This window comes from Crocodylus siamensis, chromosome 4 (assembly GCF_052110815.1).
Source record: "Crocodylus siamensis isolate JL-2025a chromosome 4, ASM5211081v1, whole genome shotgun sequence".
NCBI lineage: Eukaryota > Metazoa > Chordata > Crocodylia > Crocodylidae > Crocodylus > Crocodylus siamensis.
Window position 1 is genome coordinate 207251820 of NC_143398.1, and position 24951 is coordinate 207276770.

The 24951-nt window shown below is 42.0% G+C and overlaps 1 protein-coding gene across 2 annotated transcripts; it reads left to right on the forward strand.

The window, feature by feature from the left end:
- The first annotated feature begins 776 nt into the window (after positions 1-776).
- SPC25 (SPC25 component of NDC80 kinetochore complex) lies at positions 777-12971 on the forward strand. 2 transcript variants are annotated; one of them, XM_090045544.1, is made up of 7 exons: positions 777-910; positions 5235-5392; positions 5483-5548; positions 7043-7189; positions 7747-7850; positions 9818-9917; positions 11638-12971. In XM_090045544.1, the coding sequence occupies exons 2-7, from the start codon at positions 5239-5241 to the stop codon at positions 11760-11762; spliced, it is 696 nt and encodes a 231-aa protein (XP_089901670.1). In that variant the 5' UTR covers positions 777-910; positions 5235-5238; the 3' UTR covers positions 11763-12971. The 2 variants fall into 2 exon arrangements, with proteins under 2 accessions (XP_089901670.1, XP_089901671.1); XM_090045545.1 differs by lacking the exon at positions 7747-7850 and having other exon boundaries at positions 9819-9917.
- Positions 12972-24951: the final 11980 nt, after the last annotated feature.

The following is a 24951-nucleotide window of genomic DNA, read 5'->3' on the forward strand; positions in this document are numbered from 1 at the left end:
CATCACACCCACAATGCACCACACAAAGCAGCTGACTGCAGGCTTCCACCACACCCATCACTAAGAGTGAATTTACCTCGCATATAGTGAATTTTTGGTATAAAAAGGGTCATTGCATAAGAGTGAATTTGCACACACAGAACCTGCATAAAGCAAGGGAAACCTGTACTTTCCTTGCTTTAGAGGACTGCTTTCCTTGTCTCTGTCCCCAAAATACACCTCGTTAATAAAGGGAGAGTGAATCTTTCTCCTAGCCTTGGCTGCAGATATAGTTTTTTGGTTTTTTAAGGAAAATGTTTCACATCCCAAGTCAAATCAACCAAATCAATTCCAAATCCGAGTCATTCAAAAACCGTATGTGGCCCTACTACTGGCAAGCATCCCCACCCCAGTCCCCGTCTGGGGCTTCAGATGCTTCCAAATCAGGCATCCTACCTGCAGGCCCAAGCCCAGAGGCTTGGGGCTCGGATGCCCCCAGGTTTTGCTTGCCTGCAGCCTAAGGCCACAGGGGCAAGACAGGGAGGATGCAAGGGCAGGGTGCTCAGCCTCTAGCCCGGGGATCAAATGCAGCCTGTGGAGTCACGACATCGAGCCATGCAACTCCCAGAGAGCGGGCAATTTTGTGGGAAGCAACCAGCAGCTACCCCGTCCGTAACCAAGGCGAGTCACACCCAAACTGCTAAGCGTAGCGACCCCGAGGCTGGGCTATCTCTAGCCAGGAAGACGCATGCGCAGCTCGCCCGGTCCAGCGTCCCATTCCAGGCCTACAACTCCCGTCATGCCCCGCTCCTCCCGCTCCGTTGGTTCGCGCCACAAATGGGCCAATCGCCTATGCTGTTGCTGGCAGGGCTGTGTTCAATGAGAACGCGGCCGTTGTGGCAGCGGGAAGAGCGGCCGTTTGGAAGTGCTGGTGAGTGTATTCGGGGTGCCGCTGGCGGTGGGTGGTCCCCGAGCTGCGGTGCGCGGGCGGTGGCTGTCCCGGACAGAGCCGTCGCGGAGCGGGACAGAGCGGTGCTGCCGTCCCCGCAGGGAGAGCTGGAGCCAGTCTGTCTCCGGGACCCTCCGTGCCCTGCCTCGGGGGATGTCGCCCCCGGCCCCGCCTGTACCCTGGGACGGTGCAGGACCTGCTTCCGGGGCGCTGCCGCGTGGGCTGTGCCAGCCCGACGTGTGCCGCTTTGTCTGGAGTCTAACCAGGGCAGAGTTAGGAACCGGGCATGTCTGTGTCCCGTTTCTCAGAGGTGCCCTGAGCTTGGCGAGCACGGACAATAGGGCACTAGAGCAGCAAGGGAATGGGGCGCAGCACCCGGCACAGGCAGTCAGCAGGGCAGCCCCTGGGGGGCCTCAGCAGGTGGGATCCTGGTGTGACATGAGACCTGATGATCCCGCGCTCCCGGCTCGCAGTGCTGAGGCCACTGGGGGTGCATGCACCCAGGCACCACTGAGTGGAGCTGTGCAGGTGAAGGGCTGCGCTGCTAAGGGGATGGGGATATAAAAGCTATTTATTTATCCCCTTCAGTCTCTGGGGCAGTGGCTGGCTGGATGCAGAATGGGTCCCTCCTGCCCCTGCCCACCACCAGCTACCACGAACCTTGCAGTAGGGCTGCACCGGCAGGGTCTCTCTGGCCCAGAACAGAGGGTGTACAGGGGTGTTTGTCTTGGGTTATAACAACTGACTGGCCTGTGGTGCTAGCTAACAGCACTGCCCATATGGGACCCAAACCCAGTAATGGCTGGACTGCCCCAGCCATAAGACAGAGACACTGGGACTGGCACTGTCCTAGTCCTGCCCCGACTCCCCATTGGCATCTGAGGTTGCACTTAGCATATGATGGCACCACCTGCACCTGTCAAGCTGTACCTTACATATTATGACTATACTTGCTGCGTGGGGGTCCATATTGATACCACAGTATTATTACATAGTAATAAAATGGTGATTTTGAACTGGTGAGTTGTTTTTAACTTCACCTGTCTCTACCAAATTAGTTTTTCTGTGACTAAAATTAATTTTGGCTCTATAGCCACAGGGCCTACTCTACACTCAAAAAATGGCAAATCAGAGGAAATGAAAAATGAATGCTGAATGTCAAGTTTTCAAAGATAGTTGGACCATTGATTTTTTTTGTTATTGAACAAAACAGGAACATCCGGTGTCTGATTTGCCAAGCGAAAGTAGCTGTTTGCAAGGAGTACAATATGAAGCGACATTATTCTACAAAACATGCAAAGAAATTTTACAGCCTAGTGGGTCAGATTAGAATTGATCAGGTGAACTCTCTAAAACAGCATGAATGGGCAACAGTCTTTTTTCAAAGCTGCAAGGCAGAATTCTGAGGCAGCACCCAAGATCAGTTTCTTGATATCCGAGGCAATCTCTAAGAGAGGGAAACCATCGTCTGATGGAGAATTTGTGAAAGATTGCTTGGGCATATTTACATCTGTGGTATTCCCTGATAAACAGTCAATGGTGGAGAAAATCAGCCTTTCACATCAGACAGTTGCTAGAAGAGTAGATGACATGGCATCAAACATTGAAGATTCACTGATGAAAAGACTCAGCACCTGTCAGTTTTACAGATTGGGGGTTGATGAAAGTACAGATGCAAGTGATACAGCTCAACCGGCAATCTTTCTACGAGGATTAACCAAACAATTCCATGTTGTTGTGGATCTGCTCGACTTACGTCCAATGAAAGGCAAAACAACAGGACAGGACATTTTCAATGAAGTGAAATGTGTCTTGTTGAAATTCAGACTTCCAGAGGACAAACTCTGTGGTCTAACAACTGATTGAGCCCCTGCGATGATAGGCAAGCACAATGGATTTGTCAGTTTACTGGTCAAGTCAACGCCTCAGGATGTCATCACATATCACTGCATCGTTCACCAGGAACAACTGTGTGTAAAGGCCCTGGAGATGAAACATGTGATGGAAAAGGTTGTTTCTACAGTCAATTTCATAAGGTCAAAGGGGCTTAATCATAGACAGTTCCAAGCATTTCTTGCTTAGATAGGATCAGACCATGATGACATTATTTACTTCTGCCAAGTTCACTGGCTCAGCAGGGCAGCCACACTAGCCAGATTCTGGTCACTGTTTGACAAAATTAAAAACTTCATGACAAACAAAGGAAAAGATGTCAGATTCATGGACGATGATGCATGGCTGAATGACTTGGCATTCCTAGTTGACATCACCAAGTATCTTGCAGATTTGAATATAAAACGACAAGGGAAGGATCAATTTGTCAACAGACTGCATGAACACATCCAATCCTTCATTCATAAGCTGGAACTGTTTCAGAAATAGTTGAATAAAAAGAATGTCACCCATTTCACAGTACTATTAACAAGATGTGCCGAGACTGTGAACCATGACAAGTATTCTGCACTGATTGGCAGTCTGCTGGATGAATTCAAACAAAGATTTGCAGGTTTCAGAGACACACAGTGATGAGTTAAAGCTGTTTGTAGATCCATTTGGAACAGATGCCACCAGTGCTTCTGACACGTTCCAAATGGAACTAACTGACATCCAAAATAACAGTGCCTTAAAGAGAGCTTTTGCAGAACATGACCTACTGACATTTTATAGTCAAAGTTACATGGCACTCTTTCCCAAATTTATTGAATCATGCACTTCGGTTCATTGCACTGTTTGGCAGCACGTATTGCTGTGCATAGCTTCTCTCACAAATGAAGAACATAAAAAAAAAATCCAGATCACTTCTGACAGATGGACATTTATCTGGAATACTCTGCATCACCACAAAGTGTGCCAGCAGATATTGAAAATTTGCGCAAGCAAAAACAATGCCAGGTATCACACTAAAAATAAATAAATAAAAAAAATAAAAAATCAGTGTTCACTGTAGTTTTCAGAAAGTTAATAAGAGTAGACTTGTATAAATCTTTTTTTTACACTGTTTTTGTACACTTACAGCGTGGATTGGAGCATGCTTGTTTTCTTGAGACTTGACAACGGTTGTATTGCCACCTGTCTCTGTTTTTGCCTGGACAGTTCCTGTTGTAACAGAATGTCCCCAATTATGAGCCTCACTGGATAACTGTGCTGTATGCTTGTTTAAGACTGCGCAATATGTTCAAGAATAGAGGATAAACGATCTGGGCTCCAACATAAATTTGGAGCAGGTAAAAATCTTTGTAAAAATACTGTTCAGTGTTTGGATTGTGTTTGCTTTTGTTTCTCTTTGTGGGGGATTGGGTGTTTAACTTGTTAAAGATGTGTTACTAACAAGTTATTACTGCAATAAAAGCAAATCTTCTTAAAGATTATTCTAAAAAATGCCCATATTTTGTTGCTTTGATTAGTTTCCACTCTGGCTGATACCTTTGCCACATTTGACCTGTTGACTTGCATTATGCTTCTTTCATTCATTGAAAGGTGAGTAGAAGCTAAAGTGTTTATTTTAGTCAAGTGTCTGGTATCATTTTATTCTTGCTTTTATATTGTTTTTATTTTGGATTTTAAGCCACATTTCCATTTCACTTCATTCCATTCCATTTCATTGTTACTTCCTGCAACTTCATTGGTGTGTCACTTGAAAAGTCATGTGACATCACTTCCTGGACATGTGATCTCATTAAGCATACCACTTCCTCTGAGGTCTTTGAATATCGCTTGCTGGCCCACTGGGTGATAAAAAGTTCATGATCTGGCCCCACATTCAAAAAGGCTGGACACCCCTGATCTAGCCTCCCTCTTCACTCTTCCTACTGCCATAAATTGCCTAAAATCTGAAAGTCAAACAGGATTCTTTCTGGTTTGTGCATTGTCTGCAGTTAAGGATTCTGAAATGTGAATTTGGGTTTCTCTTCTATTGATAATCTAAGGTAGCTTATTATAAAACTCTGTTTTTGATTAAGTGTGAAAAGATAAGTTAATCTGGGCATTGATTCAGTAGAAACTTATGAGTACTGTGATTGGTTCCAGTGAAGACTTCTTAGGGCTATACACAGTACACATAATCAACTACCTGCATGGGTTTTTGCCAGTAAAGCTTTAGGGCAGTGGCTCATGATATAGTTCTCTATGGTATTCAATACTGTGGCTTAACTTTTTGAAAAAAAACCTTGACAATAAAGGTTCCAAAACTTAAGAGTAGCAGCATTTAAGCATTAGTCTGTATCAGGGATTAAAAAAAACCCAAAAACCTCTCAAGATTTTTCTGCTATGCCATATATATTGTGTTATGTTTTTATGCCTACTGTAGCACTATGTCCCAGATAAAAACAGAAGACGAACTGATGCTTTTTGAAAGAGAAATAAAAGAGTTTTGGACCAAGTTCAAAAGCATCTGTGGTTGTGAACAGATCAATCAGACTCTTCTACTAAGAGATTCCTGCAAAGAGTCCGTAAAAACATTTTCAGGTACAACATTTACATCTTCACATTACTACTAATTTCAATTTTATTTCTTCAGTTTCCTTTCATTGTCCAAAATAAATGTTTTTATTTCAGAGAAATGGTCCAGAAAATTAAAAGAAGGTGATCTGATGATTGCTAAGATTCAGGAGTACACAGCTGGTACAGTATGGGGGTTTATTTATAGCTTTTAACTTTTTTCTAGAATGAAATCGTGTTTGTTAAAGCAGTTAAACAGAATATTTCTAGTCTAAACGCTTTCTCCAACATAATGCGAGTTCTGCAAAACAGAAATAGCAGAAGAATTGTGTTGAGAGGAATGAATATTTTAAAACTAAATTGAACACTTTTTCTCTTTTATAACATACTTTATGTTGCCCTAACAAGAAATGGGTAGAAAACACCTTGCACTCAGTCTAACAGGAAAGGTATAAGGTCTAGTTACTTTAGTGAAGAAACAAAAACTGACTTGCTTATGAAAGATAACATAATTTCTGTGAGATATCTAGGCACCGCTTCTTTCCCCATGGTCAAAGTGCACAGTGAACATGCAAATTCAGGATTACCATATTTATTTGACTCTAAGATGACCTTGAATTCAAGACAACTTCCAATAATAAGATTCTGTACATAGAAAACTTTATAAATTTGACATAATTTTCCATGTATAGAATCTTATTATTGGAGGGTCATCTTTTAATTCATCCCTTCCACTGCTGCAGCGGGGGGCATGCAGTGGGGAGGCAGATGGTGTGGGGAGATCAAACAGTTTGCTTCCTGATTGTTCTTGTCCCCTATAGCCTCTTCTTCTTTGTTCCCTGCCCCTGGCAGCCTCTGTACCTCCTTGCCCTCCCCTCCTCTCAGCCTCTGCTCCATGCTGGTGGGCTCTGTCCCTGTTCTACTCTGATCACCTGAGCATGGTCCCAGACCAGCCTCATAGCACCTGTGTGTGCTGCTGCTACAGGGCCAGGCTGTGGCTGTGTTCAGTGCCCCAAAACTAGAATGGGAACCAAGGCTGTTGGCATACAGCAAGGGTAAGAGGGGGAGGGAGAGAGACAGGCAAAGGACCAGAGGCTGCTTGGGGGAGGGGAGGGAAGGGGAGAAGAGGTGTCGGGGGGGATGGCAGGGTACAGAGGTAGCAGGGTGCAGCTGAAGGGGGAAGGGGCAGTAAGGGCTGGACCACCTGCCCCCCACTACTGCCCTTGCATTCAATTTTAAGGTGCGGGGGACTTCATTTTAGAATTGAGTAAATACAGTAACTCATTTGAGCTTAATTATTCACCTTCAAGTGTTGGAACTAAAATTTGCAACTTAATTGGCAATTAATACCTGTACATCATGTCAGTGGAGACATCTAATGAAGCCACAGTGTTAAAATGACAGGAAGCCTAAAGCTGTGCAATTCTGTCACTGAAAATAAGCCAACTAGAATGTGTGGATAGCCATGAGGTACCAGAATGCCTCCACTTGGAATTTTTTTGTGGCTTTTCATCTAAGCATATAACCAGAACAGATCAGATTTTATAGTTGTACTTGATGTTCTCAGGAGAAAGTCTGCCTCCTACACAGACTATATATGTGCATAAGCGTTTCTCAGACTGGGGACTTATTTAGCTAAGCATTAATTATAAATATTTGGGTTTACTCTTCTCACAGAAATCCTTCAAGAGAACAAATGCATTGCAGAAAAACAAGAAAACTTGGCACAAACAAAATCCAAAATTAAGCAGGAAGAAGAACAAAAGAAAGACTTGATGGAGAGCATCAGATTACTCAAGGAAGAGTTGATTAGAAAAAAGGAAAGTAAGTTGTAGAGCTCATAAGTCTCCAAAACACTTAGGATGTGAAATCACTTAAGTGTTTGCTGGTGGCTTTGCTTTAGAGCGATAGATGAACATACATATTTAGGGTTGGTACTTTGGTGCTGCCATGGTATAGATATTAATTATTTGGGATGCAAAGATAATGTGCTTCTGTGTTTGAATCGTTATGTATGTAAATATTCCATTATTAAGGGAGCAATGAACTAAAACAAATCCTGTAATTTTTCAATTTAATAAGCAGTATATTTTTGTAATTAGCAACTACACCAACAATGCTTTCAACAGCTAAGTATACTGCAGCAATTTTTTATTAAGATAGCTTTCCGAAACAAACAGGCTAGTGTGCAAAAAGCTTGGACTGCGCAGAGTAAAATGAATAGAAATAGCGTAGCTGTCAAGAACAAGAAATTTCTTTTTTACCAGAGGAAAAATGCTAACAAACTAATTCTTGGCAAAATTTTCTGCTGTTCTAAAAATTTGTTTTTAAATGCTTTCCTTTTGCTTTGATGTTTACTGTAGCTCTTTAATACATTTTAGTTTTGTCCTCTAAAAACAAGGCCACTAAGGAGAGAGTGGAAAGACTCTGTAAATCTAAAGCACTGTTTGAAGAGCGGCTTGCATTAGAAATACGCAGAATTCATGATAAGTTTTGTTCCTGTCTATTTGTACTCTTTCAGTGGGATTGTTGCTGAATTAAATATGAAGATCACCTAGTGAACACATTGTTTCCTGTTACATAAGCATAAAGGAATTTAAGTCTCACTTCAAACGAAAGTCTAAACTTACTAAACCAAGTTAAAACCCTGAACTGTGTTGTGTTTGATCATACTGCTCCTTTTAAAGTGGATCTTTAAGTCCCTTTATAGACTTTGTTTAAATGATTCTTTATACTTTGAGTCATTTCTTAACATACCTATTAATTGACTCACTCCAGTTCAGGGGTGGGCAGAGTCTGGCCTGTGGGCTGGATTGGGCCTGTGGTGGATTCCATTTCCCAGCAGCCCCTGACTGCGTTGCTGCAGCTGGTTTCCATGAAGACCCCAGAAGCAGCAGGACTATGACAACAAGACTGGCTCAAGCAGCGCTGGCAGGGCACGCAGCTGGGCGGGGAGGTGCTCCAGGGACAGGGTCAGGATCTTGGGGTGGTGACAGCATGGGCCAGAGCTAAGGCAGAGCTACAGTCTGCTGTGTGCAGGCAGTAGATGGCAGTTCTGCCCTGGCTTCAGACCGCCTTGTCACCACTGCAAAATTCTGGCCCCAGAGCAGCTCCCAACCCAGACATTGCCTTGCCAGTGCTGCTTGGACTAGTTTCCATGGAAACCCTATCACTCATGACCCTGCTGCTTCTGGGGTCTCTGTGGAAACCAGCCACAGTGATGCAGGCAGGGGCTCCTGTGAGTCTGGCCACCACCCGATCCACCATTTTGCCCATCCCTGCTCTAGCTCCGTTGGTGCCCAATATTTTTGCCTAGTGGTCCACATTGGCAGTGCTCAGTCTGTCAGCAGTCCAATCCAGTCAGTGCTTGCATTGTATCAAGACTGCTATCTGGCTGCGGGGGTGGCAGCCAGGCTGGCCCTGTACAGAGGAACGGGACATGGCCAGGGTGTGGGGGGAGCATAGCCAGGCCCCAACCCAGCCCCATGAGGGAAAGCGAGCATAGCCCACCCCCAGTGAGAGAGAAAAGGGTGTAGCTAGGCCTGAGCAAGGGGAAGTAGGGCATGGCCTGACCCAAGCCTGGCACTGTGGGGAATGCAGGGGGCCCGGTCTCAACCCAGAAGCAGAGGTTAAAGAGGGGAGCGTGGCCTGGCCTTACAGTGGAAGGGTACATAGCTTGGCTTCAGCAGCTGTGCAAGGAGTGGGGTTTAGGGATTTGGCAGGGTGGCTATATTAATGGCCACTGCTGCCCAGCTGCCAAATTTCTGGACCCATGGGGAGCTCTGCGAGCTGGATATGATAGCCCTGTGGGCCGCATTTGGTCAGGTCAATTTTCCTGACAAGCTAGACACCACCACTCTCGTCAGTAAACAAAAGATGGTTTATTAAAAACTGCATCTTGTATATGGTTAAACTCTTTGCTGTAGTATATTGACATGATTTTGTACTTGTTTTGCTCAATCAGGTATTCAGTTTGAAAGTAGTGTGTTGCCACTGTATGTTGCAAATGACATATTTTTATCTCCCTGCCATAAAGTCTTACTGCTTCTGACCACAATGGTGCAATAAGATAAACAGCTATAAAACTTTCCGATTTTAAAATAGTATTTACCGACTAAAATCTTTTAAAGATTGGTAGAAATAAATAATTTAGATCATATAAGTTAAAATGGATTTATACTAATACAATAGTAGTTTTACTTTGTGGTCTCACTCAAACTGTATTTAACTGTCAAATAGGTAGAGGGACATGCAAGTACTTCAGGCTCCAAATTTTATTTTCTGTTTAAAAAATGAGAGAGAGGTGGTCAGATTCACTAAACATATGTCAATATTTTCCAAAATACATTTTTAATTATTGACTTTGAACCACAGCTTACTCAGTTGACCATCACTTAGTCTGATAAGCTAAGGTAATGGTTTGGCAGAAATCTTTTTCTGTTTTTGCTTTTAGATGAACAATTGCAGTTCATATTCCGATGCATTGACCACAAAGATCCTGACAAGCCTTTCATATTCACTCTTTCCATAAATGATCAGGGAGAATATGAAGGTATGTGTTGATTTTCAGCTAATCATTTTGTTTGCTTTTAAATTACTTTGCTTCTTATATGAAATTTGTTATAAAATATACTTGGACATCTGTATGCTCACACTCTAGCACATTTAAATGAGTTTAAAAACTTCTGACTGAGCCAACAAATTACACCTAAAAAGTACCTTTTCTTGTCCCCTCATTTCTTTTATTTTACTTTCTTTATTTTCTTTCCCTTCCCCCTGCTGAAAATTCAGGCCTTTTCTGAGATCACCCAGCCCAACTGTCTTCATTAAGAGTTCATTGCTGCTTCTTTCCTTCCCTACCCAAAAGCCCTTGAGAATTAGTCTTTTATTCCTCCTCTCCTTAAAGGATAATTGTGACATCTAGCTTTTAAGCAATTGCTGCTGCTTACCCCGTATGCATAGGTTGTGGTAGTTGATGGAGGATTTAAATGTCTTTGTACCTTCATGCTTTCTATACCACCATCACCTGTATGTGTCCATAAGAGACAGAAAAGATAGCGTTTTATTCAGCCTAACTTACTGGTCAGTGAGACAGGTGAAGGAAAGCTCTGAGGCACAGGCTGATGCACTTTTCAGTCCTAGCTACTGTCTGTCCCCAGCCTTACAGAGTATCAAACCCAACACCCACAGAAGTTTTGATCATGAATGTAAAGGTACAATTCTTTACCAGTGCCTTGGAGACAACCTAAATAGTGCTCTAAGCCTACTTATTTTTCCTTTTCAACTTTCCATAGGATGGCAAAACACAGAAAGATGTAGCCAGGATTAATAACGAATAGTTACAAATTACAATTTTCCCTTGGCCCTGCCTTCCACACAACATGCATAAACCCTAGACTTGCTAGATTCCTAAGTACATTTCTATTAATAAGCAGAGAATAAGGGCCAAATTCTGTCTTGCCTTTTGTCCAATCTGCTGGCATACATTAATTTGGCCTTAAATATCACTTTAAACAAATGGTGTTTGAATAGAAAAACGAGGCTATTGCTATGTAATGGTTGTGTACAAGATAGGTGAATTAAAGTTTCTTCAACTAAGGAAACAGCATTTTCTCAGAGTGTAGAAGCTGCTTTTTCCACTCAAAAGTGATTACTCCACTTTGCTTGAAGTTAATTGTCATAGTGCTCAAGAAAATGCCACATATCCCTCTATTTAATACAGTGGATAGCAATAGTAAGGGATTTCTATTTTCACAGTTTCAGATCTAAACTGGTGTCTTCCAAAATGTCTTGTAATCTTTCTCTCCTGCCCTACTACTCAACGTCTCTGTCTTCTGCTGAGCTACATCAGTCTGCACACCTGCAGAGCAGCAGAAATGCTCAGGAATACATTGAAGGTTTTGACTCGGGCAAGAAATGCGGTGACAATCCAAGTAGCAGCAAAAACAGTGGCACAAGGGGAAAAAGTAGGCACGGAAACAGTGTGTTCTTGGACAAGGCCCCACTTTTTCCTGCTAAAAGTTAGTTATTCTCTGGAAGTTTTAAACTTAAAATAGACAAACACAGTACTTGCAAAGATAAAGAAAATGGTTGGGATGTTACTAAGACTTATTCTTATACGAATCTAAAAAAGAGACATTGTGAAATAATTGAGTCAAACTTTTCTTCTTGGCAAAAAATCTTGAGACTGAGGGATCAGTGTATGAATGGCTGGCTGCCTCCTCTTAAAATTAAAGATTTTTCACATTTTTTTTTTCTTTTTTTTCTTTTAGTGGTATCCTGTTCTCCTGCTCTGGACTGCATGGCAGACCTCCAGTTAAAAGTGAGAGAAACCAACAACTTCTCTGCATTTGTTGCTAATGTCAGAAAAGCTTTCACAGCTTTATCATATAAGTAATCTGTAACGGTATATATATGCAAAACTGGCTTTATCTCTCTCTTCCTGTCCCTGGGAGCATTCACAATTTGTTTCCTGTTTCCATTAACCTAAAAGGAGAGCAAAGATATTTATACATGGTTTTTAATATTCTCTTTTCTAAATAAAGAAAAAAATGTTTTTGTAAATTATCCTTACCTAAAGGCATTTTGGTATTATTTCAGAAACAATGTACAGAAGCAAATACTTCCTTAGTGAAATGTGTTTTTAGACATGTAGCATGGATTCAGTAGAATATAGAGCTAAGTTTGTCTTGTATTTTAGGTAGGGTATCCATATGGGACAATGTGAAGTCTGGCATGCTACCCACCCCCCTGCAGGTTGCAGGGAGTCAATGGCCTGTTAATTATCCATTGTTCTTTACTTCACAGGTGTTAACATTAGTGCTAATTCCACTAATCCTGCAATTTGGCTGTTTGCTAGGGGTTCTGATTTCACAGCTCCTGCTGCTCTGCCTTTGCACCTGGAACACTTGTTTTAATTTTCATCGGTCAGCCAGGACCTGCCTCAGAAATCCAGGATACATGGTCACATTCTTTTTAGAGGCTCACAAAAGAATTGCAGTGTAGCTATTAACAATGAAATGATATTTCTGTTCAGAAAGTCACCCAGAAAAAGAAGAGATGTACAACTAACTGCCACTTTTCTTTTAAGACTTGCAACAAGAACAAAAAGTTTCACCAGATGAAGATCCTAAGTGTGTTGTGATAAAGATTTCACAAAATAGTCAAGTTGCACAGGACAGATTGTTTATACCATATTTTCTTGCAAAATACCTACATCTTTCAGCAGGTATAGCTGAATTGAGCCAGCCCATGGGGTTGAGATCAGGGCCAGCATGGAGCCCCCAGCTTGGTGTGTAGTCCCTCTCTCCCAAGTTCCTGGCCCATGTACGGTCTCCTAGCTGCCTGGCCCCCAGACCTGGTGTGCCGCCCCAAAGACCCCAGACTTCAACCACTTACCCATACTCTGAGGTATGGTCTTTGTTCCTTCTTGGGACCTTCCAAAAATAGGGTGCGTGTTATATTTGGAGGCATGTTGTATGCAAGAAAATACTGTAATCTGTCTGCATGGTAGGCAGATCCATGTTTATTTTAACGAACTGGTCATTTTTTTTTTTTTAAAGTCCTTTTTTCTATGTGAATGTTGAACCTATAGGAAATGTCTGTATCAACTAGGTGATATTTTCTCTAGGAATCGGTTATCTTCCTTTTAATATAGTAGTAATACTTATATTAATACAACTAGATGACTAACATTTTGTGTGCCATTACAGCATGTCCTATTTTTTTAACAGCCAGCAAGGCCAGCTATACCTTGTCATGCATCCAAAGATGCATCTCAAGCTGGTCCTGAGAGGGGATCCTCCCCCTCTATGCAACACTGGTCAGGCCACAATTGAGGGATGTGGTCAACCTGGAGAGGGGTCAGAGGAGGGCTACCTGCTTGGTGAGAGGGCTGCAGGACAGGCTCTATGAGGAGAGACTGAGGGACCTGAACCTGTTCAGCCTCAGCAAGAGGAGGCTGAGGGGGGACCTGGTGGCTGCCTACAAACTCATCAGGGGAGATCAACAGCAAATGGGTAGAGCCCTTTTCTCCACAGCACCACCTGGGGTAATGAGGAACAATGGTAATAAGCTGATGGAGAATAGGTTTAGGTTAGAGATCAGAAGGCAATATTTTACAGTTAAGGTGGCCAAATTCTGGAACCAACTTCCCTAGGGAAGTGGTCCTCACCCCAACCTTAGGCAAATTCAAGAGGAGGTTGGATGATCACCTGTCCGGGGTCTTGTGAACCCAGCATTTATTCCTGCCTGTGGCAGGGGGTCAGGCTGGATAATCTTATCAGGTCCCTCCTGACCCTAGCTTCTATGAAACGGATCTTCCTTGGCCCTCATGAGAGTTGCATTCTCAGTAGCATAGAAATTACTTTTAAATGGATTAAAATGGGGAACTAGATTCTGAAAAAGAAGGAAGAGCTTAATTACCTTTTAGCAAACTTACCTCCTCACCCCTTTTTAGCCTTTAGCTGGATTTATTGGCCCTTGGATTTGTAAAATGTACAATTACAAGCACTTTCCATACAGCAGGATGAAAACCCATACAAGTATAGGGAAGTTCATTGAGTTGATAACTAGCATGCCATATGGACACGGCAACTTTATAAGTATTTGTATAGTGGAAAGGCATTGTCCCAGTTTTTTATATGGATTTTTAGAACAGCTGGAGGTGAAAGCCTAATTTGGTAACTTGTATTTCAACTAGTGGGGGAAGATAGAAGATTAAATAGCGGTTCATATAACTTAAGTAAAGTTCTTACAGTAACTTGCAGTGAACAGAGGACCAGATCAAACATCCAGGGAATTAAAGGGACATTGGATCTGGTTCAAAGTATTGTGGGGACCTGGAAAAACATGAAATAAACAAGATGAGCAGAGAACAGTTGTAGTACAGTTCCCTCCATACCTTTCCTTTTACCCTAAAAACCATCATAACTTCTGGAAGGCTTTTGTGAAAGATGTCTATAGAATTTTTGATGATCTAATCTAGTCTATTGTAAGACATGAGCATGATTCATGGTCTAGCTTTATAACAGGAATACATTTAAGAATTCCCTTTTCTTATCACACTCTGGAGGCACACAAGGACTGAACAAATACTAATATTGGTATACTATATCTATAAGACATTTATGAGAACAGGGTAAAAATTACTTTTGCATATACTGCTTATTTTATCACAGAAGTTTTAAGTCATGTTAGTTGATTCAGGCCCAAAATTCAGGTCTCTTTGTGGGGAAACAAAGTATTATAAAAGCTAATAAATGGAGTTGTTACTGAATTAAAACAATCCACATGCATTTAATTTTTTTTTGTTTGAATTCTACATTCTGGTGGTTTTTGTGACCAACTCTAGCAGTATTCTGATATTGTATGAGACCCAAAAAATGAAACCATGACTACTATTCCAAGTTGCTTATCCATGCCTGCTCATTACTGTCAAGTGGAAAGAGATCAACATGTGGCTGCATAGATGGTGTCACCAGCAGGGCTTTGGCTTCTTTGACAAATGGGTGGTGTCTCGAGAAGATGGACTCCTGGGAAGAATTGGGGTCTGCCTGACCAAGAGGAAATAGTGTCTTCGTATACAGGCTTGCTACCCTGGGAGGAGGGCTTCAAAGTAGTTCCACCAGAGGTTTGAGACAAAAGCTCAGAGGTAAGTAAAGATTCTGCAGATCTGGACAAAAACTTGGTAAGGAGAAGCAATAACTGAAGCCTTGGCAATGTTCTCCTGTGGAGGATAGGACAGTCAGCTAGATACTTGAAATGTTTCTAGACTAATGTGAGAGGTATGGGGAACAAATAGAAAGAACCAGAGGTCCTAGAACAAGTGCAGAATTATGAAGAAATTGGGATTATGGAGACATGGTGGTATGGGGAGGAAGGAAAGCTCTGCAGCATAAGGACACTGGACTTCAGAAAAGTGGACTTTAACAAACTCAGGGAACGGGTGGGCAGAATCCTATGGGAGAAACGTCAGGGGTAAAAGGAGCCCAGGACAGCTAGCTGGCTGTACTTTACAGAGGCCCTTTTAGGGGCACAGAAGCAGGTTATCCCAAGTGACAGAAAATGGGAAGTGCAACAGGAGGCCAGCCTGGTTAGTAATGCCTACTAATCTCCAGTAAGCTGAAATTCAAAAAGGAATCCTGTAAAAAGTAGAAACTTGATTGTAGTACTAGGGAAGAATATAAGACCATCACATAGGCATGCAGGAAGAAAATTAGGAAAGCCAGGACACAATTTGAGGTGCAGCTGGCAAGGGACATAAAAGGCAATATAGAAAGGTTCTACAAGTATGTCAAAAGAGGACAACCAGAGCAGCCATAGGTTCCTTATGGAATGCAGATGGCAATCTAGTTACTGATGATACAGAGCAGGCTGAAGTAAAAAAAGGCAGCAAAAACTTCAGCCTTCACAAATAGGGGTAGCTACCAGATAATGAATGCAGTTGGCAACAAAGATAGGGAAGGAGAGAAAAAGCCTAGGGTAGCAGAAGAACGCACTGGGGATTGCTATGGTGGTAACAGACATTGTGCAAAAGCCAAGCAAATAAATGTCTTATGACCTTCGTTTGTGCTACAAATGCCCAGAATTTGTGGCTGTAGCAAAGATGCTATTGATTTGTGCTGCTATTTAGTGATAGACGTCTTATTTGCTTTGTGATGGGAAGAGTACTCTCCAGCCAACCAGGCAGAGCACAATTTAGGTTGGAGATTAGGAGGGACTTTCTGACTATGAGGGTGGCCAAGCATTGGAACTGACATCTCCATCCCTGGAAATGTTCAAGGGTAGGTTGGACAGTCACTTGCCTGGGATATTCTAGTCACGGGTAATCCTGCCTTGAGCATGGGACTGAACTAGAAGAGCTCATGAGGTCCCTTCCAGTTCTGCTTTCCTATGATTTTATATATTTGCATTATGCAGGTTGTTGGGTGAATATAAACTAACGGCCTAAATTTTGGGCAATTAATTTATATTTTCAAAACATTTTCTTTTAGTAATCTGAGGGCTTGATCTTTCAAACACTTAGTGGTATGTATAATTCATGAGGAGATGGCACCATGTCTCCAAAGTGCCTCAATTTTTCAGAAATTATTGAACAATTTTCCTGATGCCCCTCCCCTCTCCCCTCTGTTATAAAACCCCATTGCAGCACACCCAGCCTGGAAAATTTCAGTGCAACTAATTACATTTGGGCAAAGTTATAAGGAACTGTACAGGTGCACTCAAAGCAATAGGGCCTCTGCAAGGAATCCATATGAGTCACAGGGTTTCATGACTGGTCCTGTAGATTACTCTTCAGGGTACACATGCCACTTCCTCCAACTACAGTTATGTTGTGATGAGTTGTGCCAAAGATTCTTAGAGTTTTCTTCCACTGATTCTTTCTACATGTTTAAACTGGGAGAGGTTGATCCCTTCAATAACACTTCTCATGTTCTTACATCAGTACTAGCAGAATCAGGTCCTAAAGCTGCTATCAGCAATCAGCATAAAGAAATTAGGGTTTATAAATATACTCTTAAAGGTGACATTTTGTTTGAAGTACCTGAAATTAGCTAACTGTGTCACTTGTAAGTAGGCAATGGAGAAGCTGATAGGAACCTGTACTGGAGATACTGTCCTTTGTAATATGCTATGCATCCCAGTATTTCAGGTTAATGTGCTAGTTCTGAGTATCCTGTATCCTGTGCTCTGCTCTGCTCACATCCAAGAGCGTGAGGCTACTGCTTTATACTTGTATACAGTGACACTGTAATATTTTAGTCTTTATAAGGGACTAGAAAGGGTATAAATAGCTCTTCTTAACTTTTAGAAATTTTAAATTTAATAGAGAAAGAAAGTTTAAGCTTAACTTGGTAAAAGTTTAAGACAGTGGCAGCCAAGATGCTATGTGTTAATCCCTGAATTGTGCATAGACTTATTGGGTAGAGAGCTTGAGTTATCTACTTGCTTACTTTAACCCTGTTAGCTTAAAATACATTCAGATTGTTTCATGTTACCAGGGTGAGACATGGGGATGGAATTATACACACATTCTGGTTAGTGATACTTTACTTTAAAAAAACCCAAAGGAATAAGAGCACATATTTGACTTATTTCTGTGGCCTTTTGTGCCCATCTTTTAGATTTTAAAAAACACGTAAAATGCCAAAATTTTTTAGGAATTACGAGGACTGTATTGAGATGCAACGTCTTATAATTTTTGGCACTATAGCAGTTTGAATTCCAACAGTTTGTTCAAAGCTGCTCCCACTTCTAGTACTGACTCACACAGGAAGACTGCAGTTAGGTGACAGACTGTGAGATCTGAAATCTAATCTGAATGGTGAAACCTTAACCCTGCAGAAAGCCCCTTTTGATTTCAGTGAGAATTCAGACATAAGTCTGACAGCATCTGTTAACAAGGGTCAGATTACAGGATTGTAGGCAACCCTTGATCCTTCTGGATCATGGTGTATGTGAGAGGTCACCCAGACCTTCAATGTATACTTCTGGGCAGGAGTATACAGGGCTGACATTTTGGTATTAAAAGACCAAACACCAGCTGGATAAGAAAGCTTTTTCCTAGCCTTACTTGCAGACAGGCAACTTACTCAATTCATATAATTATTATTAGCAATAACAGAACTTAATCAAATGTCACAAAAATGTTTTTTTGTCAACATCTTGTACATCACAAGTTCTAATGTATGGCTTTTCAATTTATAAGTGGCTGGGGGCCACATGTCCTACAAGCTCCATACCCTCTCCTCCCTAACACCAGCCCGCTATACCATGTGCCCAGATGCCAGCCCCTCTGCCCTTGCTGCACCCTGCATCTCCCTGCAGCACTGTGCACCTAGGCACCCTTCTGCTGCTGCACCACATGCAGGATGCCTCTCCTCTGCATCCAGTGCCCCTTGCTGAACCATGTGCCCACTTCTGCTGCACCCCACTGCAGCACACTGAGCCCCTTCACTGTCCCCTCCCCACTGCACCATGTGGCCAGGCACACTGATTCACCTTGAGTTCCCTGGCCATAAGCTTCTCAACTCCATTGCACCACTGCTGTGTAGCCTGGGCTTCAGGATCCCCCAGCACTAAAGGGTGCTGTGTGCTGCACTGCCCACCCGCTGAGGGCAGGGACTGGAAGGGGAGGCGGGAGGGAGTCTGGAGCTCTTGGCTGCTGCTCCATTCAGAGTAATGGGGGAATGGTGGCTGAGATGGAAGCTGGGGGGGGGGCTGCAATTTAACCCTTCATGGGTCTCATGTGGCCTGCTGGCTGCCTGGTGAACAGTTCTATTCTGATGTATGACGTAGAAGTGGCACTGGAAAACACAAGGTCTAACGTAGATACCATATAAAATTACATTTTACTGCTTTACCTTCAGTTTCCATCTGGGGATAGGGTCACCCCAAGGAACATGCAGCTTAGGCTTCTATTTGCATTCTGCTAATACTGTGATCAGTTTTAGGAGGGGTTTTTTGGAAAAGGTTTTTTATGGCTTGTCTGAAGGTAGGCGAGTTACAGTAATATTAATGAACTGGTCTCCTGTTGCTATGTCTTTTCTGTAATATATTGAAAGCAGTTATTCTTTAGCAAGGAAAATTTAACCTTTCATTTGGTTTTACCACTTTTACTCCCACTGTGAGCCACTACCAAAATGTCTTTCTCCCTTTCTGTTTGATTTCATAATGAAACATTAAGCCTGGAAGCACAAAGCCAGTGTGGGCACTACTTGCCCAGACTGGAATGATCTGTGTATTTTAAATTCAGCAGCTTCAAGAACCTGGCTTGAATTTTATTTTTTCCTAGGTCATTTGACAAGTGTGGTAAGGATAAAGGAGCAGCACACTCTTTTTCTGTCTGTTCCAATAGCAGAAAGTACTCACTGAAGGGTTTTCTCAGACGTAAATAATTTACAACATAATTTACAAAATAATTCACTAGTATTATCACATATAATCATTACCTTTTCTTCCTGTTATTTACATTGGGGTTAAGAGTTTGGGATTAAAACTGAAGCATACATTTTCACTGAAACAAATTAAGATGTCTTGTTAAAGGCATTAAAAAAGCGTTTACAATCAGAACATACCTCATCCAGAAGCAAAGCTTGGGTCTTTGTATCTGAAATCTGGAGGAGAGGGAAACCTGAAAATTATTGAAGAATTTGGCGTCTGAAATGTAAAAGACATCTTGGATCATCTAGTCAGCATGATATAATACTATGCACTATCTTCATATTCACCTAATATTCCTTAATTTCATCTCACTACTCCCAGGAATACCTTCTTGTTTTGCTCTGAATATTTTCTTCCTATTCCATATGTAAGCTTTTCTGATACTCATAGACAGTTGCACTGTTTTCCAGCCCCTGTCATCCCATAGACAAGCTGTTTTGTTCCCCCCCCAAACTTGGCTGTTTATTTTTTGCTGTTTGGTTTGGAAGACACTCATTTTTATATGTGTGCTATTGTCCCCAGAACTGGAGCTTCTAGCAGGAACAGCCAGGAATCAGGCCTTACATTTTGCTTGGTTGCAGCACCTGGGTAGCGTTCGGTGTAGAGTGCTCCAAATGAGAAGGGGACGCAGCTGGAGCAAGTGGTGTTCTCCAGTGATCCCTGCTTGCCAGAGTGGGCCCTGGCAACTGGTTGCAACTTGAATTATAACAGTGAAGTAATTGCTCCATAGTTAGGACTGCAGATGATATAATATCTTATTGTCTTGGGGTTTTAGTCACACTCACTTGCCTGTTAATCATGTTTTGAACTAAAATAAATGACAAAGTCTAGGCACTACACTCAAGTATAGAAAATGGACCCTTCTTTGTACCTGCAATTCCACTGACAAGGATGATGTGATAGGGACTGTAATTTACTACAACGCATCAAGACATTCAGACAAAAACCTTCTTTGTCTTGCACTGTCTTGTCTCCATTCTTTTGCAGTTGCTGTACTTTTGCTTTGATTGAAGCTATTCTTCTCCCTCTATCCATTTTGTTTGCAAAATCTTCCTCCACATAAAATATTTGGACATGCAACTTGAAATGGAGAAGAAAACAGCACCCTATAGAAATAAAACCATATTAAATTAGGCCTTCATTGGAGATGCTGAGACTGAATTTAATGAAAAGAAACATGTGCAAGAACAAAGAAAGCTGTTTCAGTACTACTAGATGATAACAGAATACTCTTGAGGGAGTTTGGAAAAGGGATGAGGGCTTCTGTTGAAACGGGGTTATTACAAATGTATAGGTTTATATTGTAAAGACAGCTACTATGAACTAGCTAAAAATGTAACTAACAGAAGTCTGTCAGGGTGGCCAAATTGGCATGTGTGCCACAAGTAGCACTGACAGCCTGCATATGTGGCACACAGAAGGGACAGGCAGCACAATAGCAGGTTAGGCAGAAAGAGCAGCAGGTGAGGCACAGGAAGGGGATCAGGGTGTCCTCAGGAAAGGTGCACAACTAATTTGTTGCACGGTTGGCCAAAAAGGCTGTTCACCAGTGATCTATGTTGATGGCAATGAGTTTGCATTGAACTAAATCTGCTGTAATTTCTAGCATGATCTGCAGTTTTTCTGATGTTACCAGAACTGTCTGCTGAAATTTCTTTTGGGTGAAATCAAATTGCAATGATATTAATCACAACAGAACAAGAAATGTGCAAGACCCCTCAAATGCTGCTAATTCAGCCTCTGATCGTAGAAGTCAGTGGAGTCCACACAGGTGCAAAGTCTTTCTGGGTGGAATAGCTTGCCTATGAGGGCCTGAGCACACACAGCTGCCCTGGAACTTGCAAATGCTCTCCCTGGCTCTAAAGCAGGCCCTAAATGCAAATTGCACATAAGAGCAGCTTTCCTTCAGTAGGGTCTTTTGAAAAAACCTCTTCCCAAGCTCCTACTTAAAGATAATTTAAAAGCAAAAGGAGTGATTATTTGCATTTCTCATTTAAATGATATGATACAGACTTTGCATTTAGATAGACAAGAGTTTTCCATCAGAGCTGGGGATACATTATAAACATTAATTAGGCCTCATAATTTATCTTTATTAATGGGGCTAACTAGCCTAGGTCTAGGTCTGAGAAGGCCAAATGTTATAAATTATTCTGGGGAGGTGGTGGTGGTGGGTAGGACACAAAATCTTTTCACAGCTTCAGCGGCCCTTTTTACTTCTGATGGGGCCTAAAGGTACATGAAAAATAAAAGAGGCCGGAAGAGACTTTAGGAATGAAGCTAACATGAGGGTAGACCCAGACCTGGAGAACTTCTCTTGTACCCAGTGCATGTGTCTGCATAACACATTTACTGCAGTTGACTAATTAGCTCTGCAGTAAACATCTCAGAGTCTACACATGCAGTGCTATCAGGATGGAGTAAACTAATTAACTCTGCTGCAGGTTAGTACTTGTAAACACAAGTACTATCCTATGGCTGTGTTTGTTTATTCCTCAGCAATGTATGTGTAGATGCTGATGGGGCTGGCTGGGGCAGGTTGGTGCTTCAGTGCAGGGGCTGCCTGTTAGTTAGTGCTTTAGTGCTACAGGGGCTGCCTCGTGCCCCAGCCCCTCCACAGCATGTTGAGCTGAGGTTTGCGGGGAGGGACCAGCCCCAGGCTGACACACCAGACTCCCTGCCAGCCAGGCTACTCTGACCTGGCTCAACATGCTGCGGTCCCAGCCTCACATTCAAATACGGTGCCCGGGAGCAATAAATTCCAGCACAATATTTCCTGGAGTTTATTGCTGCACATTAATAGCACACATAGATGCGACTAGTTAGTAAGACACGCTGAGAATTCCTTGGGGATTTATTGGCAAAGATTTTCCAGCATCAGAATAGTTCTGTTTTGGGCTTCAGTGGCTGCACAAACATTTCAACAGGCCACTATGCACATTATTATTTTAAGAATGACTCCTATGCTGTTTATATCCCTCATGTATAATAGCTATGTCGGCCTGTATAAATGTTCTCGTTACAGACTAATTTTCTTGGCATATGTAGCAATCTATATGCTCCTAAACCAACTGCCTTGCTAACATTGCCAGAATTCATCTAGATAAAGCTCTGTAGAAGTATGTGAAAACATTGATAGTAAAACAGTTTAACGAGGCATGAATAATTATTACCATTCTGCACAGAGATGTACATGCATAGACAGGACTAAGCTACTCTGGCATCTGGTCTACCATCATACTATATCCCTACAGTATTGAACTATTCCTGTATATATTCTTTTTATGTTTGACACAGCAGAGTCCCGACCTGGTGTTGGGCATGAGCCTTTGCTCTAACCACACCTATTAAGAATGGCAGATATTTCATTATGTCAAGCTGTTTAACTGTGGGATCACTGAACTAAACCTGGTGTCAGTGTCATGACAGCAGCTTTAAAGGGAATCAAAAATTATAGCAGACGTCTTGTCAAAAAAGCAACACGGAAAAAACTGCCTGTGCCTGGCAGGAGAGAGAGACATAGTGGAGATGGTATCATGGAGCAAGCAGATTGGCAATGGGCCCTGATGTCTAAAGAACATATAATATACTTCCGCATGAGGCCACATCTGGAGTGGAGCATTCCTAGCTCTGATGTGTTTATGGGGCCTCTCTAGTTCTGGCAGTATGTGTAGCTTAGCCTGTTGTGCCATCTGAACTGAGAAATAATAGTGCTGTATCATCAGTTTGTGTTGCAGCACTGCACTGAGGTACACAGGCATATGAGGATATAACTTGTCAACACTAGTAATAGTAGAACCAATAATTTACTGATATATCAGGAGGTAAAGATGATGATAATGCTTAAAAAGCTCTGCAATAACATTCTAAACACACTCCCATTCCAACATATCCAATGGGAAAATAGTCTGAAACCTATTTTTATTCAGAAGTTTTCATTTTAATGGGCAATATAAAAAATGTTTAGTTTGTTCTAATGCAGAGTAAAACCAAATTTCAGAATGTCAAAATTTCCATTAACTGGAAAGTCAGTTTCATTACCTCTGCATCTCAAACTCACCTGGATATTGTTAATTAAAAACAAAACAAAAATTTGCACGAGCTGAAATGATTATCCTTAGGCATTGTCACATCAGCAAAATATGATTAAAATTATGAACACTGCAGTTATCATTGGAAGTGTGATGTGTTGGCAGGAGGCCTAACTACCATGCAAATGTTATTGTGCTACCGCTATGACTGCAACATTCAAGGGATGGAAAGACAACCTGCTCACTCTTTCATGCACACTACTGGATATGAATTGAAATGGCATTTTACAATGAAAAATTCTTCATGGCTAGAGTACATACATGGTTCTGAATATTTAACAAATGCCGTGTGAGTTGTGCAAGTGGAAATGCACAGATTGTTTAAACAAGTTTTACAAGTTACAACTTTTAAGACCAGTACTAAAGAACCCTACAAGGAGAGTAACTCTTGTAGGTAACTTGTAGTGAAGACAGCTATAGTCTAGTGCAGTGGTGCCCAACTTTTGGCCCCATGGGCCAGGTGAGTAGTGAGGGATCAGTTCATGAGCTGGATCTGGTCCATAAACCTAATCTCGTAGTTCCAGATCAGGTCCTCATCCTGCATTAGGCCCCAGTCCGACATGCTGGATCAGGCCAACCACCCTGGCCCTGGCCCCGGCCCCTGCCCCACACATGCTAGATCAGCCCATTGCCCTGCCCCCAGCCCTGTGCCTTTGATTGACACATCATCCTAATCCTGCGCATGCCAGCCAGATCCTGTTCGAGATTTGTCGGAAGTTTGGATGAAAATCTCATATTCCAATTCCGATCATTTAAAGCCCAATATTAACCTGAGACAACTTTTAACATATTACCAATTTCAGCCAAGTAACACAACTGGCTGAGATCAGAAGCAGAATTAGCATCTTCGAACAGTGTGCAATCAGCTACAATATACAAGCAAAACACACCTAGAAAACAAACTCCTACTCTAGAAGAAGCATTATCTACCAGCATACAAGAAAACAGTTTAGGTCGAGTAGACTAAAAACAGACCTAGGAGGCAGAAAAACCTTAAAACACATTTAGGCACTGCTGCTGCTGTTAATCTGATCTTGGTCAACTCACTTAGCCTTTCTGTGTCTCATTTTCTCCATCTATAAAAATATTTCCTCCCTACTCCTATGAATATTATGAGGACTAATAACTAATGCTTGGACAGTAGTTTGCAATAAAAAATGGCTTAATACTTAAAAATCTCTTCTGTCTGAATCCCACTCTTGCCTATATTCCAATCTTTAATGCAGGGATTTAAATTTAAAATAAGCATTTACTACTAGTGGGGCACTGAATGTTTTTTATTCTATTGATTATTTTGATTGGACGGGTTTGTTTACACAGCCTCACCTTGGCCTGACCTGTTTTGTTCAGTAAAGAAACTCAGCAGCCTGCGAACACGCTTAGTTTTACTTGGATCTGGGCTGGAATTTTACTTCTGCTTCCAAATCTACCTAACAGGTGAACCCTTGGTCAAGTAGTTGAATCTGTTCTTTTGATGTAATTCCTAAATAAATCCACTTATTTTATCTGCTAAGGAAAGGAAAAGTTCTCAGTCATGCAGTCTTTCTTATT